This window comes from Lineus longissimus, chromosome 4, assembly GCF_910592395.1.
Source record: "Lineus longissimus chromosome 4, tnLinLong1.2, whole genome shotgun sequence".
Classification (NCBI taxonomy): domain Eukaryota; kingdom Metazoa; phylum Nemertea; class Pilidiophora; order Heteronemertea; family Lineidae; genus Lineus; species Lineus longissimus.
The window spans coordinates 17519558-17539588 of record NC_088311.1 but is presented as its reverse complement, the minus strand read 5'-3'; the positions used below and the strand labels follow the sequence as shown (position 1 = coordinate 17539588).

General features: G+C 41.1%; 2 protein-coding genes across 3 annotated transcripts; one reads left to right on the top strand and one right to left on the bottom strand.

Moving 5' to 3' along the window:
- Positions 1 to 42: 42 nt before the first annotated feature.
- LOC135486313 (BRISC and BRCA1-A complex member 1-like) lies at positions 43 to 7838 on the bottom strand. Its single transcript, XM_064769011.1, has 7 exons — positions 7531 to 7838; positions 5330 to 5388; positions 4665 to 4785; positions 2564 to 2670; positions 2120 to 2243; positions 1450 to 1536; positions 43 to 460 (listed from the first exon to the last, which is right to left on the bottom strand). The coding sequence occupies exons 1-7, from the start codon at positions 7807 to 7809 to the stop codon at positions 290 to 292; spliced, it is 948 nt and encodes a 315-aa protein (XP_064625081.1). The 5' UTR covers positions 7810 to 7838; the 3' UTR covers positions 43 to 289.
- On the top strand, positions 7479 to 19806 carry LOC135486309 (membralin-like). Of its 2 annotated transcripts, XM_064769006.1 has the most exons (10): positions 7984 to 8181; positions 8706 to 9051; positions 9617 to 10148; positions 10618 to 10728; positions 11295 to 11417; positions 12435 to 12535; positions 13105 to 13162; positions 13722 to 13938; positions 14324 to 15315; positions 17915 to 19806. In XM_064769006.1, the coding sequence occupies exons 2-10, from the start codon at positions 8773 to 8775 to the stop codon at positions 17917 to 17919; spliced, it is 2418 nt and encodes an 805-aa protein (XP_064625076.1). In that variant the 5' UTR covers positions 7984 to 8181; positions 8706 to 8772; the 3' UTR covers positions 17920 to 19806. The 2 variants fall into 2 exon arrangements, with proteins under 2 accessions (XP_064625075.1, XP_064625076.1); XM_064769005.1 differs by lacking the exon at positions 7984 to 8181 and adding an exon at positions 7479 to 7511 and having other exon boundaries at positions 14324 to 19806.
- Positions 19807 to 20031: the final 225 nt, after the last annotated feature.

Genomic DNA, 20031 nt, shown 5'->3' with positions numbered 1-20031 from the left:
AAAGAATAAATAAACAAAGAATTTTCATACACTTTATGACGTGGCACATATATTTTGATATTTACATAATGTACATTTTTTTGTACTTCACAGTTGTTTGCAACAAGACAATACATTAGTACAGTACAATACAACAAAACAATTATACAATACTGTTTTACATCACATCTCCTTTACAATTACATGATATGATAGTCAATTAAACAATGCTTAGATACAGGGTTACTGTAGTAAACCATTTACAGTAAAGCAGACAAATATCTCACAGTAAAGCTGACAAAATATCACTTCAACTTTCTCTCTCTTTGAGCTTATAATGGCAGTCCTTTTGCAGTGGTCGTTGTAATGGATGGGAGGCTAGTTGTATCATGTGGTCGTAGAGTTTCGTCAGATTTTTTGACACCTCCATTATGTACGATAAGCCATGCTCGTCAAGATCACATAAGCTGTCGAACACATCCTGAAAGGAAAGGACGCAAGAAATATATTCTTCCGTGCAGTCAACCAGGTTGTGAAGGCAGGGCTTTCCAACTAAGCAGGTTGTTGGGGCGACATGTTGAACCAGGGGGCACCAGAAAACTGACAGGCTGCCCCAGGGGCCGACAGGCTGCTGGCTTTTGACTCCCCAATAACATATTAACCAACAAACACATGGCAAATGGGTATAAACAAGTCTATTTTAGCCTCAAATTCTTCCTTATTAGGGCTAAATAATGCATACAATCGATCTCAAAAAGGGAGTTCACTTCAGGGCGTCACATGTCTTAATGCCACAAGAAACGTGTGACGCCCTGAATCTCTACATCAGGGACCTTCAGCGACAACCCGCTATGAGGAGAAGTTGGAAAGCACTGGAAGGTCAGTTATGTCAACTGTTTTTTGTCATTACCAGATTCTGTCACGGCCGCAAAGTCCCCTGTACATTTTTATAAACTGAATTCTTTCCTGACGGATTTCTATTCTTTAGAAGACACAGATGAACGGATGGCAAGTAAACTGTCCCACAGCCACAAGAAGATCCTTGTGTCTTCTCAAATGAGTGCTTTTGTACCACATTGCACACAGTCGAACATTGTAGTTCTCTTGTAGTATACCTGGGAAGGGAAAAAAGCCAAGCTTCGTGGCCTAACCACGAGTCACCACCTGACAGACAACCAAGCTCATCAAGGCACTTTGAAAAATTTTTGTTTTCCAGAAATAATTCAGCTACGAATATACCCATTTTTGAAAAGAAATGTCCTCAGCTGAACCCAGAACTATCTGCTTGTTTGACACTCTGGTAATCAATCTTAGGTCCAGTCAAGATTCAATTTCTGATCTCTGTAGGACAAAGCATCTGCTGTGTTGAAATCTTCAGCTCAAATGCAAATGCCACAGAGTCAATGAGACACAGATATGAGTGACTTTGATCTAGGCTTGAGGGTGACACCAAATTATTATTGTTCTTACCTCACACTTATTGTCATCTGAAGGAGGTTCATGCACATAGAAGACGTCAAGAAAGAAGTATGGAGATGACCGCAGTAGCTTGTAACTCTGTAAAGGAGAATTTTAAAAATATTGAGATTTCGGCTATGGATTGAGAACAGCATTGATTACCTCTTTCACAACTTCTGACGCATAATCAGAAACAACAGGGCTATGTTTACCTGGTAGTGACAAGGAGTTCAACCTTTAAGGCCTATACTAAAAATTTAAGGTTAAAACTTCAGCTGAAGGTCCATCCGGAGCAGAATTCTCGAAGCTGGCATCCATACATTGACCCCAACCCACCCCACAGTTGAACCTGGCATATTGGGGACATTTTCACCCCTCAAGACTGATATCAAATGGATGAAATTCCCGGCTGAAAGATCATTGGAAATCCTCCTTACTAAGTAGATGCATGGGAGATATCTAGCATTTTCTCCAGGAAACATACGTACTGAAAATTAACATTGGATATGCCTGGATGACTGAAAGCATACAACAGTATTGGACATGGATTGTCAATTTCACTACAGTGATGATCACCTGCAAAAGGGATAAGTGTCTTCTTTGTGTCTATCTGTCCTCCATGCCAATGACACACAGGAAAACTCCATTCAAATATTAGCGTAAGTCACTTATCTGGTCTTACCTCTCTCCCATTCTTGAACTCTGGTATGCAATGGGACCGGCCGTAAATCAAAATCATCCGGACAACATAAGGAGGCGGCACAACCGTTGGATTCTCAACATGAGGTAGTTTGATGTTGGCATGCCTGTTATTGGAAAGAATATGTTACTTTTAGAAACTGCCAACTATGTTTACCTGGTAGTGACAAGGAGTTCAACCTTTAGGGCCTACACTAAAAATTAAAGGGTATTAACCGATGACAATTTAAAGGACCTACTGCTTGGAACACTATTTTCAATGAAGCCACTTTTGTCTTCATCAATCAGCAACCCTTTTTTACAATTTGCATTTGAGGAGTGCCACTCTTCTCAAGACTGACAAAAACTCCTTTTCTTGAATAAAATTGTTTTGTCGTCCTTTCAAAATAGCCACGTCGCCTGGCAAAAGTGCTGACAAAGAACTCACACTTCATCAAAAAGGGATGTCAGGTTAAACGTCTCGCAAGGGTATGTATCATTCAGATCATCCAAGAAGGTGATGACTTCTTTTGGATTACTAGTGAAAGGCCGCACCTGCAGAGATAACGAGAATATTTAAACTCATTACACTCAGCAGCACAGAAAGGGAAACTCTTATCAAGACTAAACAAAGACGATAAAGAAGAATATAGAAGCCAGCAATACTACAGTACTTCATCTAGCACTCGGTACCAAATTCTGGCAATAGTGGGCTTTTACATGATCGACCATATTGCCTGCTTGTTGCTCCATTTGCCACAAAGTACATGCCTCAACTAATTAAGCAGTACTTAAAAACTACTTTTGTGATAAGGAAATGGTATTTTTTGAATGAGGTCCTAAAACCTCTCTAAGATAGGCGAGCCAAAAAGCACACCCTGGCACAGCATGAAATACAGTAAACCTTGCATGAACCGGCCTCGCCAATATCGGAAAATCGCTTACACCGGAAGTTTTGTAAAGCCCTGATTTTTTTGTAACGTTATTCCATTTAAAAATCATCGTAACTAACAGATTTTGCATAACTAGCTATTGAGGTGTAATACTTTATATATAAGAACTGACATCAATGTTTTCAAACCAATAGAGCATGACATTTGACAACAGAACTCCACAAGTCATATTATTCATTGAACAGGCAATAGGTGGCCACCATTTTTTGACTAGAACCTGAAATCCAAAATCAATTGGAACTCCTTCAAAATGAAGTGCATGCTGATTTAAAACCTGGAAGGCTGTTCTCTAGAAAAATGAAATGGCCAGGGCCATTGTGCTCACCTCATGTGGAGGAAAGATGGATAAAGAGCATGGTATTGTGTCATGTAGTGTTAGGTTTGATGTAGGTCCAAGCAATTACAATTTCCCCAAAATGGCCAATTTACAGTACATTCGACCTCTGTGACCTTGAAAAGTAGGTCAAATCAAAGAAGACCCGGGTGACACATTGAATGGTTGTTAGAATTAGATGTACCTATGATATAAAATTGGTGCCAATCGGGCAAGTCATTACTAGGAATAATGGCATTTTGAAGAATTTAGGATTTGGCCCCCTCCCTGGAGGCCAAACGGCACATCAGATCGCACCAAACTTCGGTACCTGAGATCACCTGACCAAGGGGTACATGTGTACTTAATTTGTGATCAATAGTCATTGCAGTTAAGAAACGTGCCATAGTTACGGCCTGACAGCGAATTTATGCCATTTGACCTCTGTGACCTTGACAAGAAGGTCAAATTAAAAACCTGTGTGACATATACTGTATGGTGGTTAGATGTACCCATGATATCAAATTGGTGGCAATCGGGCAAGAAGTTAAGGAATAATCACATTTTTAAGGTTTTTTGATTTTGCTCCCTGGTGGTCAAGTGGTGAATCATATTGGACCAAACTTCGGTCCCTGAGATCACCTGACTAAGGGGTAAATGTGTACCAAATTTGGTACCAATAGTCATTGCAGTTTAGAAACGTGCCATCGTTACATCCAAACGGCCAATTTACACCATTTGACCTCTGTGACCTTGAAAAGGAGGTCAAATCAAAAACCCGGAGGATATATGATGCACCTTTGCTAGAAGTACCTACCATATTTTTTTCAAAATTTCCCGACTACTATTAAGGGAGATATTGCATATTTTCACTTTTAACGTTTGGCCCCCTGGTGGCCAAACCATGAAACGAATCGGACCGAAACTTGGTCTCCAAGGTGTCATTACATAAGGGTACATGTGTACCAAGTTTCAACTCAATAGCTCTAACAGTTACAAAACGTGCCCTGCTAACGGACGACGGACGGCGACGGACGACGACGACGACGACGACGACGGACGACGGACGCCACGGTATGGGATAAGCTCACCTCTGCTAAGAGGTGAGCTAACAAAAAACTGACTCCCACCCTGGAAATTGCCATTCACGTAGTTTCGGAAGAGATTTAATTGCTTTTAGATTTCAAGTTCTAGCCAAAATGGCGGTACCTATGGTCAACCCGTTTAACAACCGAGGGGGGTGAAACTTTTACTCGTTTACACACCGGCTTGGAAATACGTACCCATATGCCGCGTTCATGTAGCACCACGATGGCAAATTGGTGTCGCTTATCGACCTGGTGTTTCGTGTGACAGAAGATTCCAAGCGCCCGTTTGACTAGTTTAATTGGAGCAAATTTATCACTGAAAGGACAAAGAACCAATGTTGACACCAGAACTGAGAATTCACAGTGAGTGAATTCAAGACACCAGGAGATGACATTTTTTCTAGTCAAAACATTGGGATATTGATTGCTAAGTCAGTAAATAATCCCAATGTTGTGACAAGAAGTGGAACCAACTTCGCAACCAAGGCATAACCCAATCTTGTGACTAAAAGTGGTACCGACTTTGCAACAGATATCCCAATGATGTGACTATTAAAAGTGGTACCGACTTAGCAACAAATATCCCAATGATGTGACCAAAAGTGGTACCGACTTTGCAACAAATATCCCAATCTTGTGACTAAAAGTGGAACCGACTTCGCAACAAATATCCCAAGGATGTGACTAAAAGTGGTACCGACTTTGCAACAAATATCCCAAAGTTGTAACAAGAAGTGGTACTGACTTTGCAACAAATATCCCAAAGTTGTGACAAGAAGTGATACCGACTTAGCAACAAATATCCCAATGTTGTGACAAGAAGTGGTACCGACTTTGCAACAAATATCCCAAAGGCTTACCCTGATCGTGACCTCAAAATGATACTTGACATCTCTGAAGACAAGTCCAAGCAGATCACCTGAAAAACATGAAGTTTTCACAGTGTCAACTCACATAGTTCAGTTTCATCAAAAGTTCGAAACTTTAATATTAATTATGGATGTACCGCACTACTGCATTAAATCGACCCAAGGACACAGACGCTCGCTAGCCTTGTATATTTTTGGTAGTGCATTGGAGAGCCGATGCCTCTAATTTAGACGAGTCTAATGCATTCCCCTGCAAGGAGAATTGTGTCCTTGCATTTGCAACCTGGTTCTTCCAGTTCCATACTTTTTCATACAGTACGTATTGTATATACCAAAGCATAAAAATGACTACCAAAATCATGTTGAGGACCAAATGTAACATAGGCTGAGAGGAAAAGACCAAGGCCCAGCTGGGGTTTGAACCCCAGACATTTGGTTTACAACTATAGGTACCACCATTTTGGCTAGAACTTGAAATCTTGGACTCAAGTTCGTTCTGGTGACATGCCTTAATCATGATGTTGCATCATTCCAAATTGAAATTGGCCAGGTAAAAGAACATTTCTGTCTAGCATTCCCTTTTGCTAGCGCTCAGTTGGTGTACACCAATGTCCATTTTCCCTTTAGCTTTAGCTCAGTCGCCGGTATGATAAGCTCATTTGGTAGAGGGATGGCCTAATTATGGTCAACCCTGAAGTTAAGGACAGGGGATTAAGAAAAACTCCAATCTATCTAATCTAAATGGCCAAGTTAGCAGTTTTTCCGCAATTTTTTTTGCAGTCAGATAGTCAAAGTGTGAGATGCCGTAGAACATTGGTTTATTTCGACTCGAGGCGACAGATCAGATTCAGAATCCTGCAGTGGATTTCAGAAATAAAACCATTTAGAATAAGGCCCCGGCAGTGGCCAATCAGCACCACCCATGGGGCCTAATGCAGTTGGGCCACTGCTCGTTCATTTACTTGGGAAGCCGAGTTTTTTGTAGGTTGTCCTATAAGGGATTCGAAAATCTCCCCTGTGAGAACCTTCACATGAAGTTCTGTAAATATGTACTGGGTGTTAACACAAATGCCACAAATCTGGCCGTGTATGGCGAGTTGGGCAGACATCCACTGTATTTAATGATAGCCAAATCTATGTTCTCTTTCTGGCTAAGGCTTGAATCCTTGTCTCTCAACACAGTGGATGGGGAAATTAGTTCGAAGTCTATTTTAACCAGTGCCTTACAAGTTAGTAAGGATCTAGACAACAAAGGAAAACAGTCTTGGTTTTCTTGTATAAAATTTATTTGTGGTTGTCTGAATCTGGATGCAAACAATGCTGAAAGTGTTTCAACCTCCAGTCTTGTTCATAAATTAGGTGAAGAATTTTACAGAAAGTGGAAGCTAGAAATTTGGGATGATTCTCGGAATCCAAATGCTAAAAACAAATTACGCACTTATAGGTCCTTCAAAACGCAACTCTGCTGTGAGAAATATCTGACTTCAATTTCAAGTTTTTCTTTAAGAAGATCCCTTTGTTGTTTCCGCATTAGCTGTCACGATCTAGCCATTGAAAGAGGTAGATACAAAAAACTTAAAGTTGAAGAGAGGGTGTGTTCTTGTGATGGGACTTCAATAGAAGACGAGGTTCACTTTCTAACTGCCTGCCCAAAATATGATGCTTCAAGGAACGATTTTTTCTCAGTTATCAATGAGAACAACATCAACTTTTCAGGTCTCTCACCAGGAAATAAGTTTATCTGGCTTCTTTCAAATGAGGACCCTGGAATTTGTCAGAAGCTATCATCATTTTTACAGAAATGCTTTTCTGATCGCATAAAATAAGGACCTCCTCTCTCCCACCTACTAGTATCTACTCCAGGTTTGACCCCGGTAGTAGACTTTATATTGTTACTTTTGTCATGTATCCTTTGTATGTCTTATGTACTTTCAATCAAAATCATTGTATTTCTATTGTACCATGTGTACCTTTGCCCTCCGGGCCTTTTGATTAATAAACTAATTTGAATTTGAATTTGTCCTAGCTGTTCCCAGATGGCAGCACTGTCTAGCACTAGCAGTAAAGGTTGACATGAGTGACCAGTGACTTTCCTGAACCATCCCAGACAGATGCTAAAACAAGATGAGCCACGTAAAAGAATATGCAAAGCGGACCTTAGGGTCTATGCTAAGTATTTCAGAGGGTCTTACAATTTTCTCTGGACAGTTTACGCGTGGGCAAGTTATTTCCCTGGTCACGACATCCACAGATTTTGTGGAAAGTGCTCGAGGTCGGTTCGGCTTTTCCACGGACTCAGGCTTGTTCCGGGCGACCTCGTCCTCAGTTGGCTTATCGATGAGAACCTCATCTTCGCTGCTGTTGCGTAGAATATCATACTCATCTAGACCATGTTGGGGAGGGGTATTACTGCCCTCATCAGAGGGATTTATTGCATTTTCTGAAAAAATTTCACTCGATTTTTCCGCCATTTTGTCTCGTTTGGTCTTCTCACGCGAGCACGAGATTCGTAAAGATAATATTATAAATTTAATTTAATATAGACAATAAGTTAATTTTCGCGTATTCATAAAATAATACAATGAACAATGATGAGGTTATAATGACTGATGCCTACATCTATGTCATAGTTCTGATTTCGTACTCATCTCGTTTCGAACGTGATTACCAGAAAGTTACGACCTGTCTCAATTTTTGCAGTACATTTACAACCAGATATGGCCCTAAACACTCATTTCTGAATGTGATATATCCCAAAAAGATGATACAACGAATTGCCGATGAATTTTTTGCCAATTCATATGTTTTTCTAGGATAAGCATTGCTGATTAGTTTGAAAACAGGTGCGTTTTATATGACAACGAACACAAAAAAAGTGAAAAATGAGATGAAAACAGAAAACTCAAACTGGCACAGATTAAACTGCTGCTTCCTCTTTGACTCGTCTCTTGTGCAGTCCAGGATGGAAGGAACTGGATTTATTGGTGACCTTGTTCTATAACTGCCAAGGCCACATCCAACTATTGATAAAGTTTGTAAGTTAGGGTGCTGACCTGTGACAAGTCTTTGACTTGGGAGTTGGACGTGGCGCGCACGTGACGTGGCAGTCGGAGTCGTGCTTTTCACCTGGAACAACGGGTCACGCTCGCAGTTGCTAGGCATTATAATTATTGTCGGAAGTTGGCTCTGGCGTTCTGATGTCTTCTGAGTGTGCACATTCGGTATGGGCTCTGGTTTGTCTTTGTCAAAATCGTAATGATTTAAATAAATTATGAATGCGGGCGATGTTAAGAAAGAGTAGGCCTACGTGCCCAATGTTTCCTTTAGACGTGTATAAAATAACATTTTTGCAGTTATTTTCTTTCAGTTTCAGCCAAATTGTGATCCTGTGATACTACTGCACTGTAGACGCAACTGTCGGCGAAACATCCATAATGCCTGTGATAATCGATGGACAGCCCCAAGGGCATCCGGAGCAGGGCCCCGATCGAGCACAAGATCCACCTCCACCTCCGCCACCCCAGACAGAGCAACCCTCCAACAATCAAGGTCAACAACAAGCCAGGCCACAACCCATGCCTCAAGTCCAGAACCCTTTGCTAAATGTGCGGGACAGATTGTTCGAGGCTTTGTTTTACCGGATAGCTTTGACGTACGCTCGCGCATTCCCTCATCCGATTAGGAAAGCATTGGAGTATATTGTCCTTGCGAAGGTATGGGCGGCATTTTCCTTTTGCTATATCACTAAGTTAGAACATTCAATAGAGTAATGTTGCCAAGTAGATTTGATACTTCAAATACTGTAGTATCCATGGCTGTCCAGCAAGAAAAAGATGCTGTACAAACATCATCTTCATCTTCTGGGCTCTCAATCTTACATGGACAGTCCTGTTCTGTTGATGATTGCAGTCGTATGTTATAAATCATCCTTGTTTAGTTACTGAGTTTTTGGTCTGTAAAGCAGGTTCCGGATGGACGGAACTCCTCCCTGTCAGGCTGCCTGGTCTGGACACTTAGTTGTGGTTGACTATCCATCAACAGGCAGGTGGTCCTCTCCATGTTCACAGTTTTAACTTTTAATTACATACTGACCTTAATTTGTAGTCGTCGACAATTTCAGTGACAGTGTTACAATCCAATTTTTAATTTCTCACATTATGATTGAATGAATATGTCCCAATTTCACCATGATGGTTCGATGGCAATTACAATTACCCCATTCTACCCTAAGTGCATAAAGATAAATATTTCTAACTATTGGGATGTTTACTTTTCCAGGCCATTGTTGTGTTTCTCGTTCTGGCGTACATCCACATGGTATTTGCGAGGTCACCTATGAACTGCCTCGACAACATTGAACACGAATGGCCAAGAGATGGCATCCTGAGAGTTGAAATCATCAAGAACGCATCAGAGGACTACACGATACATCAGTCATATGAGAAAGAGTACCGTGGGTTTGAACATGAGTCAACGTGGAATTCAACCGATGACATCGTGTCTGCAGCGTCAGGCGACGACATCGATGAAAAATTTGAGTCAGATGTGAAAGACAATCTAACGAATGTCGCAGGAGAGGAAGACGGGTCGGAACATGGGTTTATAAAAAATGAGTCGATCCCAGATGTTAGCGAGGACACAAAGGACACGTTGTTTAGCCATGGTGATGATGGTGGCGATGAGGTCAAGGGGGAGAGTCAGGAAACAGGTCTGAACGGGACGCTTTATTACACTCTTGAAGAGAAGCCAGAGAAAAACATGCAGCCATTTAGGGAGACGCTGTCCGAGTTTGAAATGTTGGCAAAGGCTGGTAAGTCAATTGATCAGATATGTATGATGATGAAGTTGGCTGTCCTAGAGGGTTCCACCACCACAGAGCCAAAGAACTTTGTTTTCAGGATGGTGTCCTTTTGCCAGTATTCCTGTCTAGTGGTCTGATTGCCAATATGAAACGCAGAAGAAGGTGAATCATTAAAAATTTCTGAAAGGATTTTTTTCTTCATTTATGTTGAATTGTTGGAAACTATAAGTCGGAACATATTTACATTATATGTACAGTAGAACCTCTCTTTTAAGGACACCCTCGAGACTGACCTATGCTGTCCTTAATAGAGAGGTGTCCTGATTACAGAGGTCAATTGGAATGGAAATGAAAGGTTTAGGACCAAAACCAGTGTCCTTATAAGAGAGGGTGTCCTTAATGGTGAGGTGTCCGCTAAGAGAGGTTCAACTGTAGTTTAAAAACGAAATTTTTACGAGTCTGATTCTTGCCGTTTCAGTGTGGCCCGAGGAGAAATACATCGTTGAATACTCCCTCGAGTATGGTTTCCTGCGCCTGTCACCAAAGACCAGGCAGAGGTTGAATATCACCGTTATGTTAGTGACATTAGGTAAGTTTAGGTCTTGTTTGTTGGTGACCACAAGCATGTCACTCGAACAGAACTTTAGAATTCTGACCATGTAGGACACACTTTCATTTTCTTCGACCACTTTCGTGGTCTGTGTGGGCGTTGTGATGTGTGAGGTTGTGGCATCAGTTTTCTTCCTTGTGTGCAGGAAATGACAACTCCATAGAGCAGTTTTCTCACTTTTATATATAACATCTAACAATGCAAAGGACAGTCCGGCATGCATTTCAATCCATTACAATACAATGGACTCTCAGTTTGCTGTTGTATGTATCTTAGGTGTGCATCCTATACATGTCATCATCATCATCATGATGTCCTGCAGCTGTTAGGCCATTGGGGCGACGCTGCATGCATGACTACTTGGCACCATAGGGATCAGTCCTCTGCAAGGCGGATCAGGTCCTCTGTTCTACGTCCTGTCCAATCTTTTATGTCATCCATCCAGATCCTCTTATATTATATTAGGGCTCAGAAATAATGTACTCTAAATTACAATGTATTAGTCCTATTTTGATTCAACATGTATTCACGCGTTTTGTTTGCAGATCCTCTCAAAGACCAGTGTTTTGGCGATGCATTCAGCCAATTCCTGCTCGACGAATTCCTTGGCTATGATGACATCTTGATGGCGAGCATCAAGAAACTAGCAGAGAAAGAGGACAACAAAGGTAAAAATCCAATGGAAGATAAAAATTGTTGTCCAGGCCTCACACTCAGCCTAGGCAACAAGAGCAAATTCAAATTCAAATTCAAATTAAGTTTATTGTACCTTATAAAAATACATTTATATCGGTTGAAAATACAATAAACTAGTGCATAGTGCAAGTAGGTATAAAGACAACATACAACAGGAGAGTGGTGCAGAATACAATATTTCTCACAGATCAATCAATATAAAGTGGTCGGTGACACCCAGCAAACAACGCCATTAGTAATAAGGTGAAGTTTTCCTGTTTTGGAAACACAATGAAATATATTTAGGGATAGGTGTACACAATTCACTGTCTCCATTATTAAAATTCAGTAGAAAAATAAGTTGGTCATCTTCTGAAAGGGCACTAAACGATGTAAATGAATTAATTTCGTTGAAATATTTTGTCCGGAGTTCGTTATTTAACGGACATTTAAGGAGAAAATGTTTTTCGTCCTCAATAGCACATTGGTTACAGAATCGATGGACTCTCGTAGCATTGCCCTGATTGCCCTTTAATATTGCCTGATCCTTTGTCCTGTGTACTTCTGATTACAGCAAGAAAAGTGAAAACGGTCCAAAAAAATTTGAATCTGTCGAGATCCTTCATCAGCCAGATATCTTATAGTTATCTTTTGCATTGCCCTTTAGTCATGGTGATTCACGGTGCAGCATTTCGTCAGAACCATTTACGGCCAAATGTTTTTTTGGTGTTGAGATATTTTATCCATTCAGCCTTGGCCATCTGCACGCAGTGGTCGATCCTTTCATGTCTCATCACTGTTTATGTCAGAATCAGGAAAAGCATGCCTTGGCAACATTCTTTCTGTCTGGATTCTTTTGGTTCTGTCCATTTCAAAAAGGCCTTGTGTCGTGTTATAGTTATCTCTGCCTTGGAAGATTTATCGCAATCTACCAATGGTTCCCAAATTTGTATAATTTGTCGGCTTTATCAAAAGAATTAAAGGCGAATTGCTCATATTTTTTACCTTAGGATTTCTCCGCAATGTTGTGACTGGTGAACACTACAGATTTGTCAGCATGTGGATGGCAAGAAGTTCGTACCTACCAGCTGCCTTCATCATGGTTATATTTGTAAGTATTTAGAAATTTAACCTATAAGATCACTTTAGAAAAATATTCATATATTTTAGAAAAATATTCTATCGAATACTGTTAACGGTGAAAAATTTGCGAGAGTTTAATTTCACGAATGCACCATAAACACTTACTTAAATAGTGTGAAAATGTCTACTCTATTGCATGAACCATTATATTATGGCAGCAAACACGTAGCCTAGCCTAGCCTATCCTCAAGTGAGTGAAAATGAGCAAATCCGCTGAATTTTAGCATCATGAAAATTGCCCAGTATACAGTACTTCATAATTATAGATGTGAAGTTTTTCAACTTGCTGAAAATGAGCCCCCACCGTTGGCATTACTGTTTGCTGACATTCTAATCCATACTTGATAATTTTGATAATGTGATGAATTTTTTTTCAAATCTTCACCAACCCACACAATAGTTTTTGAAAATCTGGGAAGCGTCGATATCATTTGGGATGATGGTGTTCAGTTTCCTTTCTCAACTTTTTTACCGAATTGACGCGCATTTCTAGCTCCCGCCTAATTTTGACGCAGTGCCTCACATCTTATGTTTCAGACTCTCTCGGTTTCCATGTTGCTGAGGTATTCTCATCACCAAATCTTCATGTTCATTGGTAAGTCTGCGATGGCCAAATGCAACTTCCAATTAATCTTTGTTCAGAACAATAAGGCAGACGCTGATAGTCTTTTACTTGAGATGTTTTGCATTTGACTGCTCCTTTCACAACTGGCTTAGGCCTCGGATAATGTGTAGGACACTTGTACACCTCCAGTTTCTGTATTCAAGCTTACGGTTGTTCGATTACGGCCGTTGTAATAGTTCAGTGGACCATTAAGGCGAGAAAATACAAGTTTGTCAGGTATCAGGTCTGTGCAAAGCCATAAGAATAATAAAAGATACAGTGGAACCTCTGTTAGCGGACACCTCTCTATTAAGGACACTAGTTTTGGTCCCAAATTGGTTGTTTCCATTCAATTTGACCTCTCTAATCAGGACACCTCTCTATTGAGGACAGCACTTTTCAGTCCTGAGGGTGTCCTTAATAGAGAGGTTCTACTGTATATCAAATTTGATGGGCAGGGGTGAAGACCATTGATTAGTTTACCATAGCGATTGGCTTGGCAAATTGTAAAATTTAAGTTGAGGACTGTATTCTGCGTTTTCTCTTCCAGTTGACCTGCTGCAGATGCTGGAGATGAATGTGACTGTGACGTTCCCGGCTGCACCTCTACTGACCGTCATCCTGGCCCTGGTAGGAATGGAGGCCATCATGTCCGAGTTCTTCAACGACACGACCACAGCGTTCTACATCATTCTAATCGTCTGGGTTGGTGACCAGTACGATGCAATTTGCTGCCATACTGTTACTAGTAAACGTCATTGGCTGAGGTATGTCTGCATCCAGTCCCATGAAATCAACAACGACCGTGGTATTGAAAGCTATCCAATTGTATGGCATTGCATCCTCAATAGACCAAATTCTGTACAAAATTATTTATGGTTAGCCATTGTTTACAAACGGATTTCCATAACAGTGCCTCCCAAGTTTTTTAGTGGAAATTATATGGAATTTCTGTCTCATGTTTAGTCTTCGACCTCCTTGGATTTCATTTGAGCAGGTCGGCGGCTTTAGTCTCGTGTCTTAACATCATTGTGTCAAAAGATGCAGTGCTGGCTGCACCATATTTTGTAATGGTAATTCGTCGTTGACAGGGCTAGTACCTCATTGATAGTAAGATTAACTCAATTATAGGGCCTACTTCTCACTTTCCAGGTTCTTCTACCTTTACCACTATGGTTTCTATGCCTACCACTACCGTTTCAATGGACAGTATAGCGGCCTCGCGCTCCTGACATCATGGCTCTTCATCCAACACTCGATGATCTATTTCTTCCACAACTACGAACTGCCGGCGATCCTCCGCCAGATGCAAGTCAATCAAATCTTAGTGAATACAGCAGACGGTGGAAACAACAACAACAATCCTAACGCCGATGATGAAAACGTGCAGACGGACGGAACAGACGTACAGAATGCGCAAGAAGAGGAGAACGCAACAAATAATGCCGATAATGTCGACAATGAAAATCGGGAAAATGTGCAAACACAAACGATTGTTGTTGGAGGAAATGGTGCAGCGAATCCCAATCGACCAATATTACGTGCCGTACGCATTCATACAAACCTGACAGACGCAGTGAATCGTATTGGCGTGCACCGCTTAATCAATTTTCAGTCCTTGATATCCGGAACTGGAAATTCTCAAAATACCAATAGTGATAATACAAACCAAAATACTGGTGATAATGCTAGTACCGATGCTAATGCTAGTACCGGTGCTAGTGATGCTAGTACTGGAGATCGTGGACCTAGTATGACCAATACTACAGCAAATAGTGATAATAATACTGTAAATAGTGGCATTGCGGATGGTGGAAATAGTCCGGATGTGGGCCCACAAGGATTACTAGCAAATGCTAGAGTATTTGTGGTGCATGCCAATAATGCGACGCCAACTGTTTCAGTGGAAAGCGGTGCTGGTGATAACATATCTACTAATACAAGTCAGGTTGTACCTGAAACGGGGACAATAAATGTACCAGACACTTCGTTACGTTGCAGAAAAGCGGCAAAATCCGGCAGCGAAAGTGATAATTTATGTTCGGAGGGTTTTGACAGCCCTGTGCCTCATCCGAAAGCTAGTGGTGACACGAAGGAAGTGGCAGATACGGGTTTAGGTGGGGCATCAAATGTTGAACATCAGAGTTAGTATAGTATTTTAATCGTTGATAGCTTTAAATGTTTTTGTAACTGCTGCCAAATATTTGAATTGCTGTTTACCGAGTACTCTCTCCATCTTTGAAAATGGTGATCGGGAGAGCACAGACTCTTGGACGTCTGCTCCTGTCTAGGCATGACCTTGAACTGACGTTGTTGTCGAAGCAGTTTCTGTTCACTGCATTGGTTTGTTGCAGAGTTGGCATCAGTCTGTTAAAAACATGATGCCTGGACATGTTGTGACAAGGTTGTGACGTCACTGGGGCATGATGTGTCTTTCCGCAATGTGTGGTTGTATGGAGGTGCTTCACGTGGTTGCTGGTTGCCAATCTGCATGCCTGATGGATAACGCACAGTTTTAGCATCTCATTGAGCCGTATCAAATAAGATAGTGGGAAGGCATGATGAATGATCAGTAGGTCCTTCAACTTTATCCTACTCCCCATTTGTTTTTTCAAATACAAAGAACAGCTGGTCAGCCCTAGTGTGTAGTAAGTTTCAAGCAGTTGCATATATTCTCTGTTATGACCATCGTAGGATCTACATGTATCAGAAAAGTGCTAGTGTCAGTTTTTCTGAATTATTTGTGAAATATGTGGTTTTATTGAAATTCAAGCCTCTTTTGTCACTTTAGTTTGCCCATGTGCATGTTGTGCGACATTTTCTCTCCACCTGTGATGAATGCCTAAACCAATATTGCAACTTTGACAAGTCCTGAGGCGATATTCTTCTTCTCTGGAAATCTGAAATGATGTGGCTATCCTATAACACCCAGCCAATTTTTAGCTCAGCAGGTTTTTCCAATCACGTGTTGTCCATCTGTTAGCAGGGATTTTGTAACTGCTGGGGCTCTCGACCTGAAGCTTAGTGCAAGCATGTATGAACGGCTGGGTCAGATGACCTCAAAGACCAAATTTGTGTTGACTTGGCCACCAGGAGGCCAAAACTGAAAACATGAAAGGTGCAATATCCCCCTCATTAATATCCGTTCTGATAAAAATATTCCTGAACTATATAGTGACTATTATCTTCAAATTTTTATCACACACTGATGAGATACATTTAATTAGGGCACATAATGCATTATCGAGGTTTTAGTTTTCACCTACTTTTCAAGGTCAAACCAAAATTTCAATGAAGGTGGCACGCTTTGCCAATATTAAAACGTGATCGCCATATAAGCATGTCAACAGCCTACTAGAAACAAAATGACCTTGACCTATTTTATGAGGCCGCTGAAACTGCAAACAGCTTATTTATATCATCACTATCATACATATTATGTAGCATCAGCCTTCTTTGTCAATAAGACGAGTTGAGCACATGGGCCATTTCATGTGGCTTTCAAGGCATCCTAAGAAATATATTATTTCCCTCTCATTTGCGAGAGAACGTTTTCTGTGTTGCATCAACATGTCGAAGTGGGGAAAGGCATGAATTATTAGAACTGTGGTTTTGATATTAAAACGGGGGTTTTAACCCTTTAACTGCCACGGTCGCTTAATGGTGACGAGCGCCTCTGCGGTCTTTTGAGTTGAGGACAGGTTATGAAAATTAGAAAAAAATATTCAGCAGTTAAAGTGTTACCAGTAATATAATGGAACAAATTACAAGTTTTTGTGAAACAATTTGTGTTCGTTCCTGAACAATCCTTGTGGATTTATTTATGGGGGGACAAATCTTTGGTTCCCTAATGTGAAAAAAAATCAATCCCACTACCAAACGTTGTTCCATCATCTAAAAAGTGTGTGAAACATGAGTTTTGATGTTTGATTGTATTTTGTGCTAAGGTCAGTTTTTCATTACTTCAATTTTTTCAAAATTGAAGAAAAAACATAGGGATATCAGCAATTTGTAAAATTGATTTGGAAATAATGCTTTGTTTTTGTGTACTGTAAGCCATATTAGCGTATGTTCATTCTAAATATTTAAAAACACAGAGAAATTGTATCGATGTAGCTAAATTATTTCTTTCAAAAAGGTGTCTTGGGCCAGATTGTTCAAAATAAGTTTTTCACCAATGCTGGCATTATCTTTGCATTTTAAAGTCTAATTGTGACCCACCACGACAAATTGAGTCGCATGTCGCACAGAAGATGAGCCTAAAATGACACCAGGACATAATAGAAGAAATTGATGTACACAGATGTCACAGAAGGCAGACAACAGTGAAATGAACAACCAGTCCGTCTCAGCCTGTCAAGCTCGGAGCGACATGCGACTTGTTTTGTCATGGTGGGTCACAATTAATGGACTTAACTGAAGGAGTTAATGCCAGCCTTAGTGACAAAAGTTATTTTGAACAGCCAGACCCTGATCATATGTAGAGTTATGCAGTTCAAAGGCAATGATCCAGTTCATGTAGAGTTATGCTGTTCAAAGGCAGCCGTGGATCCAGGGGGGTGTAAATTCATAGAAATATTTGTGTGAGTGTGATAGACTATTGTACACTGGCTGCTTTTGGGAGGAAGTCTTCAGTAAAAGTGTTTACAGTCATTTTGATGCTCAAACACCAAGTGAATAAGAAATGAAATGAAGTTCTTTATACTGTACAACAGTCTCAAGTGCTTTTCATTCATTCTCCAGACTGATATCAAACCACCTTTCTGCAGAAGCCAAGGTGTGCACATACTTCACAGCACTTGGCCAGTTGAGAGTACAGGTTGGCAGTGGTCGAGCCTCTGACCGGTGGCAGTGATTACAAGTCTGATGTTTTTCCAGTCCAGCTGTGCTGTCATGCTACGTTCTAAAATGTCCTCTATTGTGCACACATAGGCCAGTGCTCTCCACAACGCCATTCGTCAGGACGGCCCACCCTATCTTGGAAGCAGCCAACCTATCTTGTTCTAGATTTTTTAGATGGTTTCTATAGGGCCAGCCGACCTTAAATAGCTGGCCACCCTAGCTTATGTTGCCCACTGGCAAAACTTTTTGAATATCAAGTGTACCACCCTGTGGAGAGCCCTTTTGGTGCACGCATTGAATTTTTCACGGCAAGGACTTTGTCACAATCATGGTAATGACTTTGCTCCAATAGAACAACAACATTCCAATAATGTAGGGAAGTTTTTTAAAAACTAAGGGATAGACTGCAGTACCGGTACTCATGGAAACATTTTGTCAACATTTGTATTTGATTGGGACGGTTTACTAAGAATTTCGTTCTCTCCCTGTGAAGTTCAAGTACTCTACCTTTCATATGGCTGGGGTGATCACTTTGTCCCTGCTGGTGATTCAGCTGACAGACTATAGGCATTGTAAGAAGTCCACTCACTGCTGTTTTACCGGAACACAATGGAAAGGAACTGTGGTGGTGTGGTGGCTCTGGTGGTCTCTGACTCGCGGTCATGCGCTCCCTGGTTCAATCCCCACTGACAGTGTGAGACTCGAGGCAGGTCTCTTTACATGCCTTGCTCCACCCAGGTGTATAAATGGCCAACAGTCGGAAAAGCTCAGGTTGTAGCTGAGTTCTACTGTAAGGTTTCAGGATAGAGTGGGCAATAAATGTAAAGTACTTTAAAGGTTTACACTATCGTTAAAAACTTGAAATTTGTAAACGACTTTGAAAATTTCCAATTGCGTAAATACGTTCTAAATATGAATTTTCTGCATTGCTGTCGTACAGACAAATATAGAAATACATGAATACCAGGTTTCGGCAAATTTGTATGCATAATAACTGCACTACAGCATTGTGTATAACTGCCACCTGGACCACCAGTACTTACAAACAGCGTACGCCTTTAAGATTGTACGTTATAAAATGCTGTATAAAATAAGACCTTGCATTTATTTTTTGACTGGTCCATGTGAATAAGCATTGACCTGGACCACTGTCTCGCTGAATTAAGCAGAACACTCACTCACAATTGGATTTTTGCCAGAGGTATGGAGTCCACTACAGGCCACTTCCACCTCATCCTGACAATATCGGGCCATTTCACTCGATACATACTTACTCCCTCGGAAACATGCGTAAGGAGAAGTTGTGTTGTAGGCCCTGTTTGCAAGAGGACGCTTCCACTTATGTGGGATCTTTTGCTTGCCCTGGCATAGACACTCAGGTACAATGGACCACGGCTTTTAGTCTCATCCGACAGACCCGCGAGTATTTCATACATTGTACGTGTTGTGAAGAGCCAGGAATTTTAGTTCCTTGAAAGCCACGCCAGTTCGTCCAGAAATACAATCCTGGGTTCTCCTCGGGATCAAACCCTGGCCAAATTGTGTGGTAGCCTGCAGTGTTAACCACTAGCCTAGGCTATGAGGCTCCAGTCTTCGGCAGCTGACCGGCAGCTGATCACTACGCCCATCCCTCGCATCAGTGAAGCAGAACAAAGAGAACCTCTTACATTGTGTATACTGTCACATGAATCACTGCACTGGGTACATGTGCATTCCTTTTGCACGCCAGCCTTGTGTCAATATTCCTGGCTGTTGTCTTGTGTAAAATTTTTAATGAATTGACAACAGTTGGCTGGGGCAACTCCTAATTCATTGGATACAAATTACAATAAAGTGGAGTAAAACTTATAGTTGCAGTTCCTTTGCATTTTGTTTTGTTGACTTTGGAAACCTGCATCTTGTGCCATGCGCACTGTGAACCTTGAAATCTTGGTGAGTGTTTTATTTTGAAGGACCATTGGCATTATTATGGGCAATATCATCCAGCTGTCGGCTGCCCAGTCACCGCCTATTCTCCA

Excerpts from the sequence above, each read along its gene's own strand:
- LOC135486309 (XM_064769005.1), top strand. The coding sequence starts at position 8,773 with ATGCCTGTGATAATCGATGGACAGCCCCAAGGGCATCCGGAGCAGGGC. Across the intron at positions 10,729-11,294 it reads CGTTATGTTAGTGACATTAG|ATCCTCTCAAAGACCAGTGT; the intron begins GTAAGTTTAGGT and ends TTTTGTTTGCAG. Across the intron at positions 13,163-13,721 it reads CCAAATCTTCATGTTCATTG|TTGACCTGCTGCAGATGCTG; the intron begins GTAAGTCTGCGA and ends TTTCTCTTCCAG.
- LOC135486313 (XM_064769011.1), bottom strand. The coding sequence starts at position 7,809 with ATGGCGGAAAAATCGAGTGAAATTTTTTCAGAAAATGCAATAAATCCC. Across the intron at positions 2,671-4,664 it reads TACATGAACGCGGCATATGG|GTGCGGCCTTTCACTAGTAA; the intron begins GTACGTATTTCC and ends TTATCTCTGCAG. Across the intron at positions 461-1,449 it reads CAGATGACAATAAGTGTGAG|GATGTGTTCGACAGCTTATG; the intron begins GTAAGAACAATA and ends CTTTCCTTTCAG.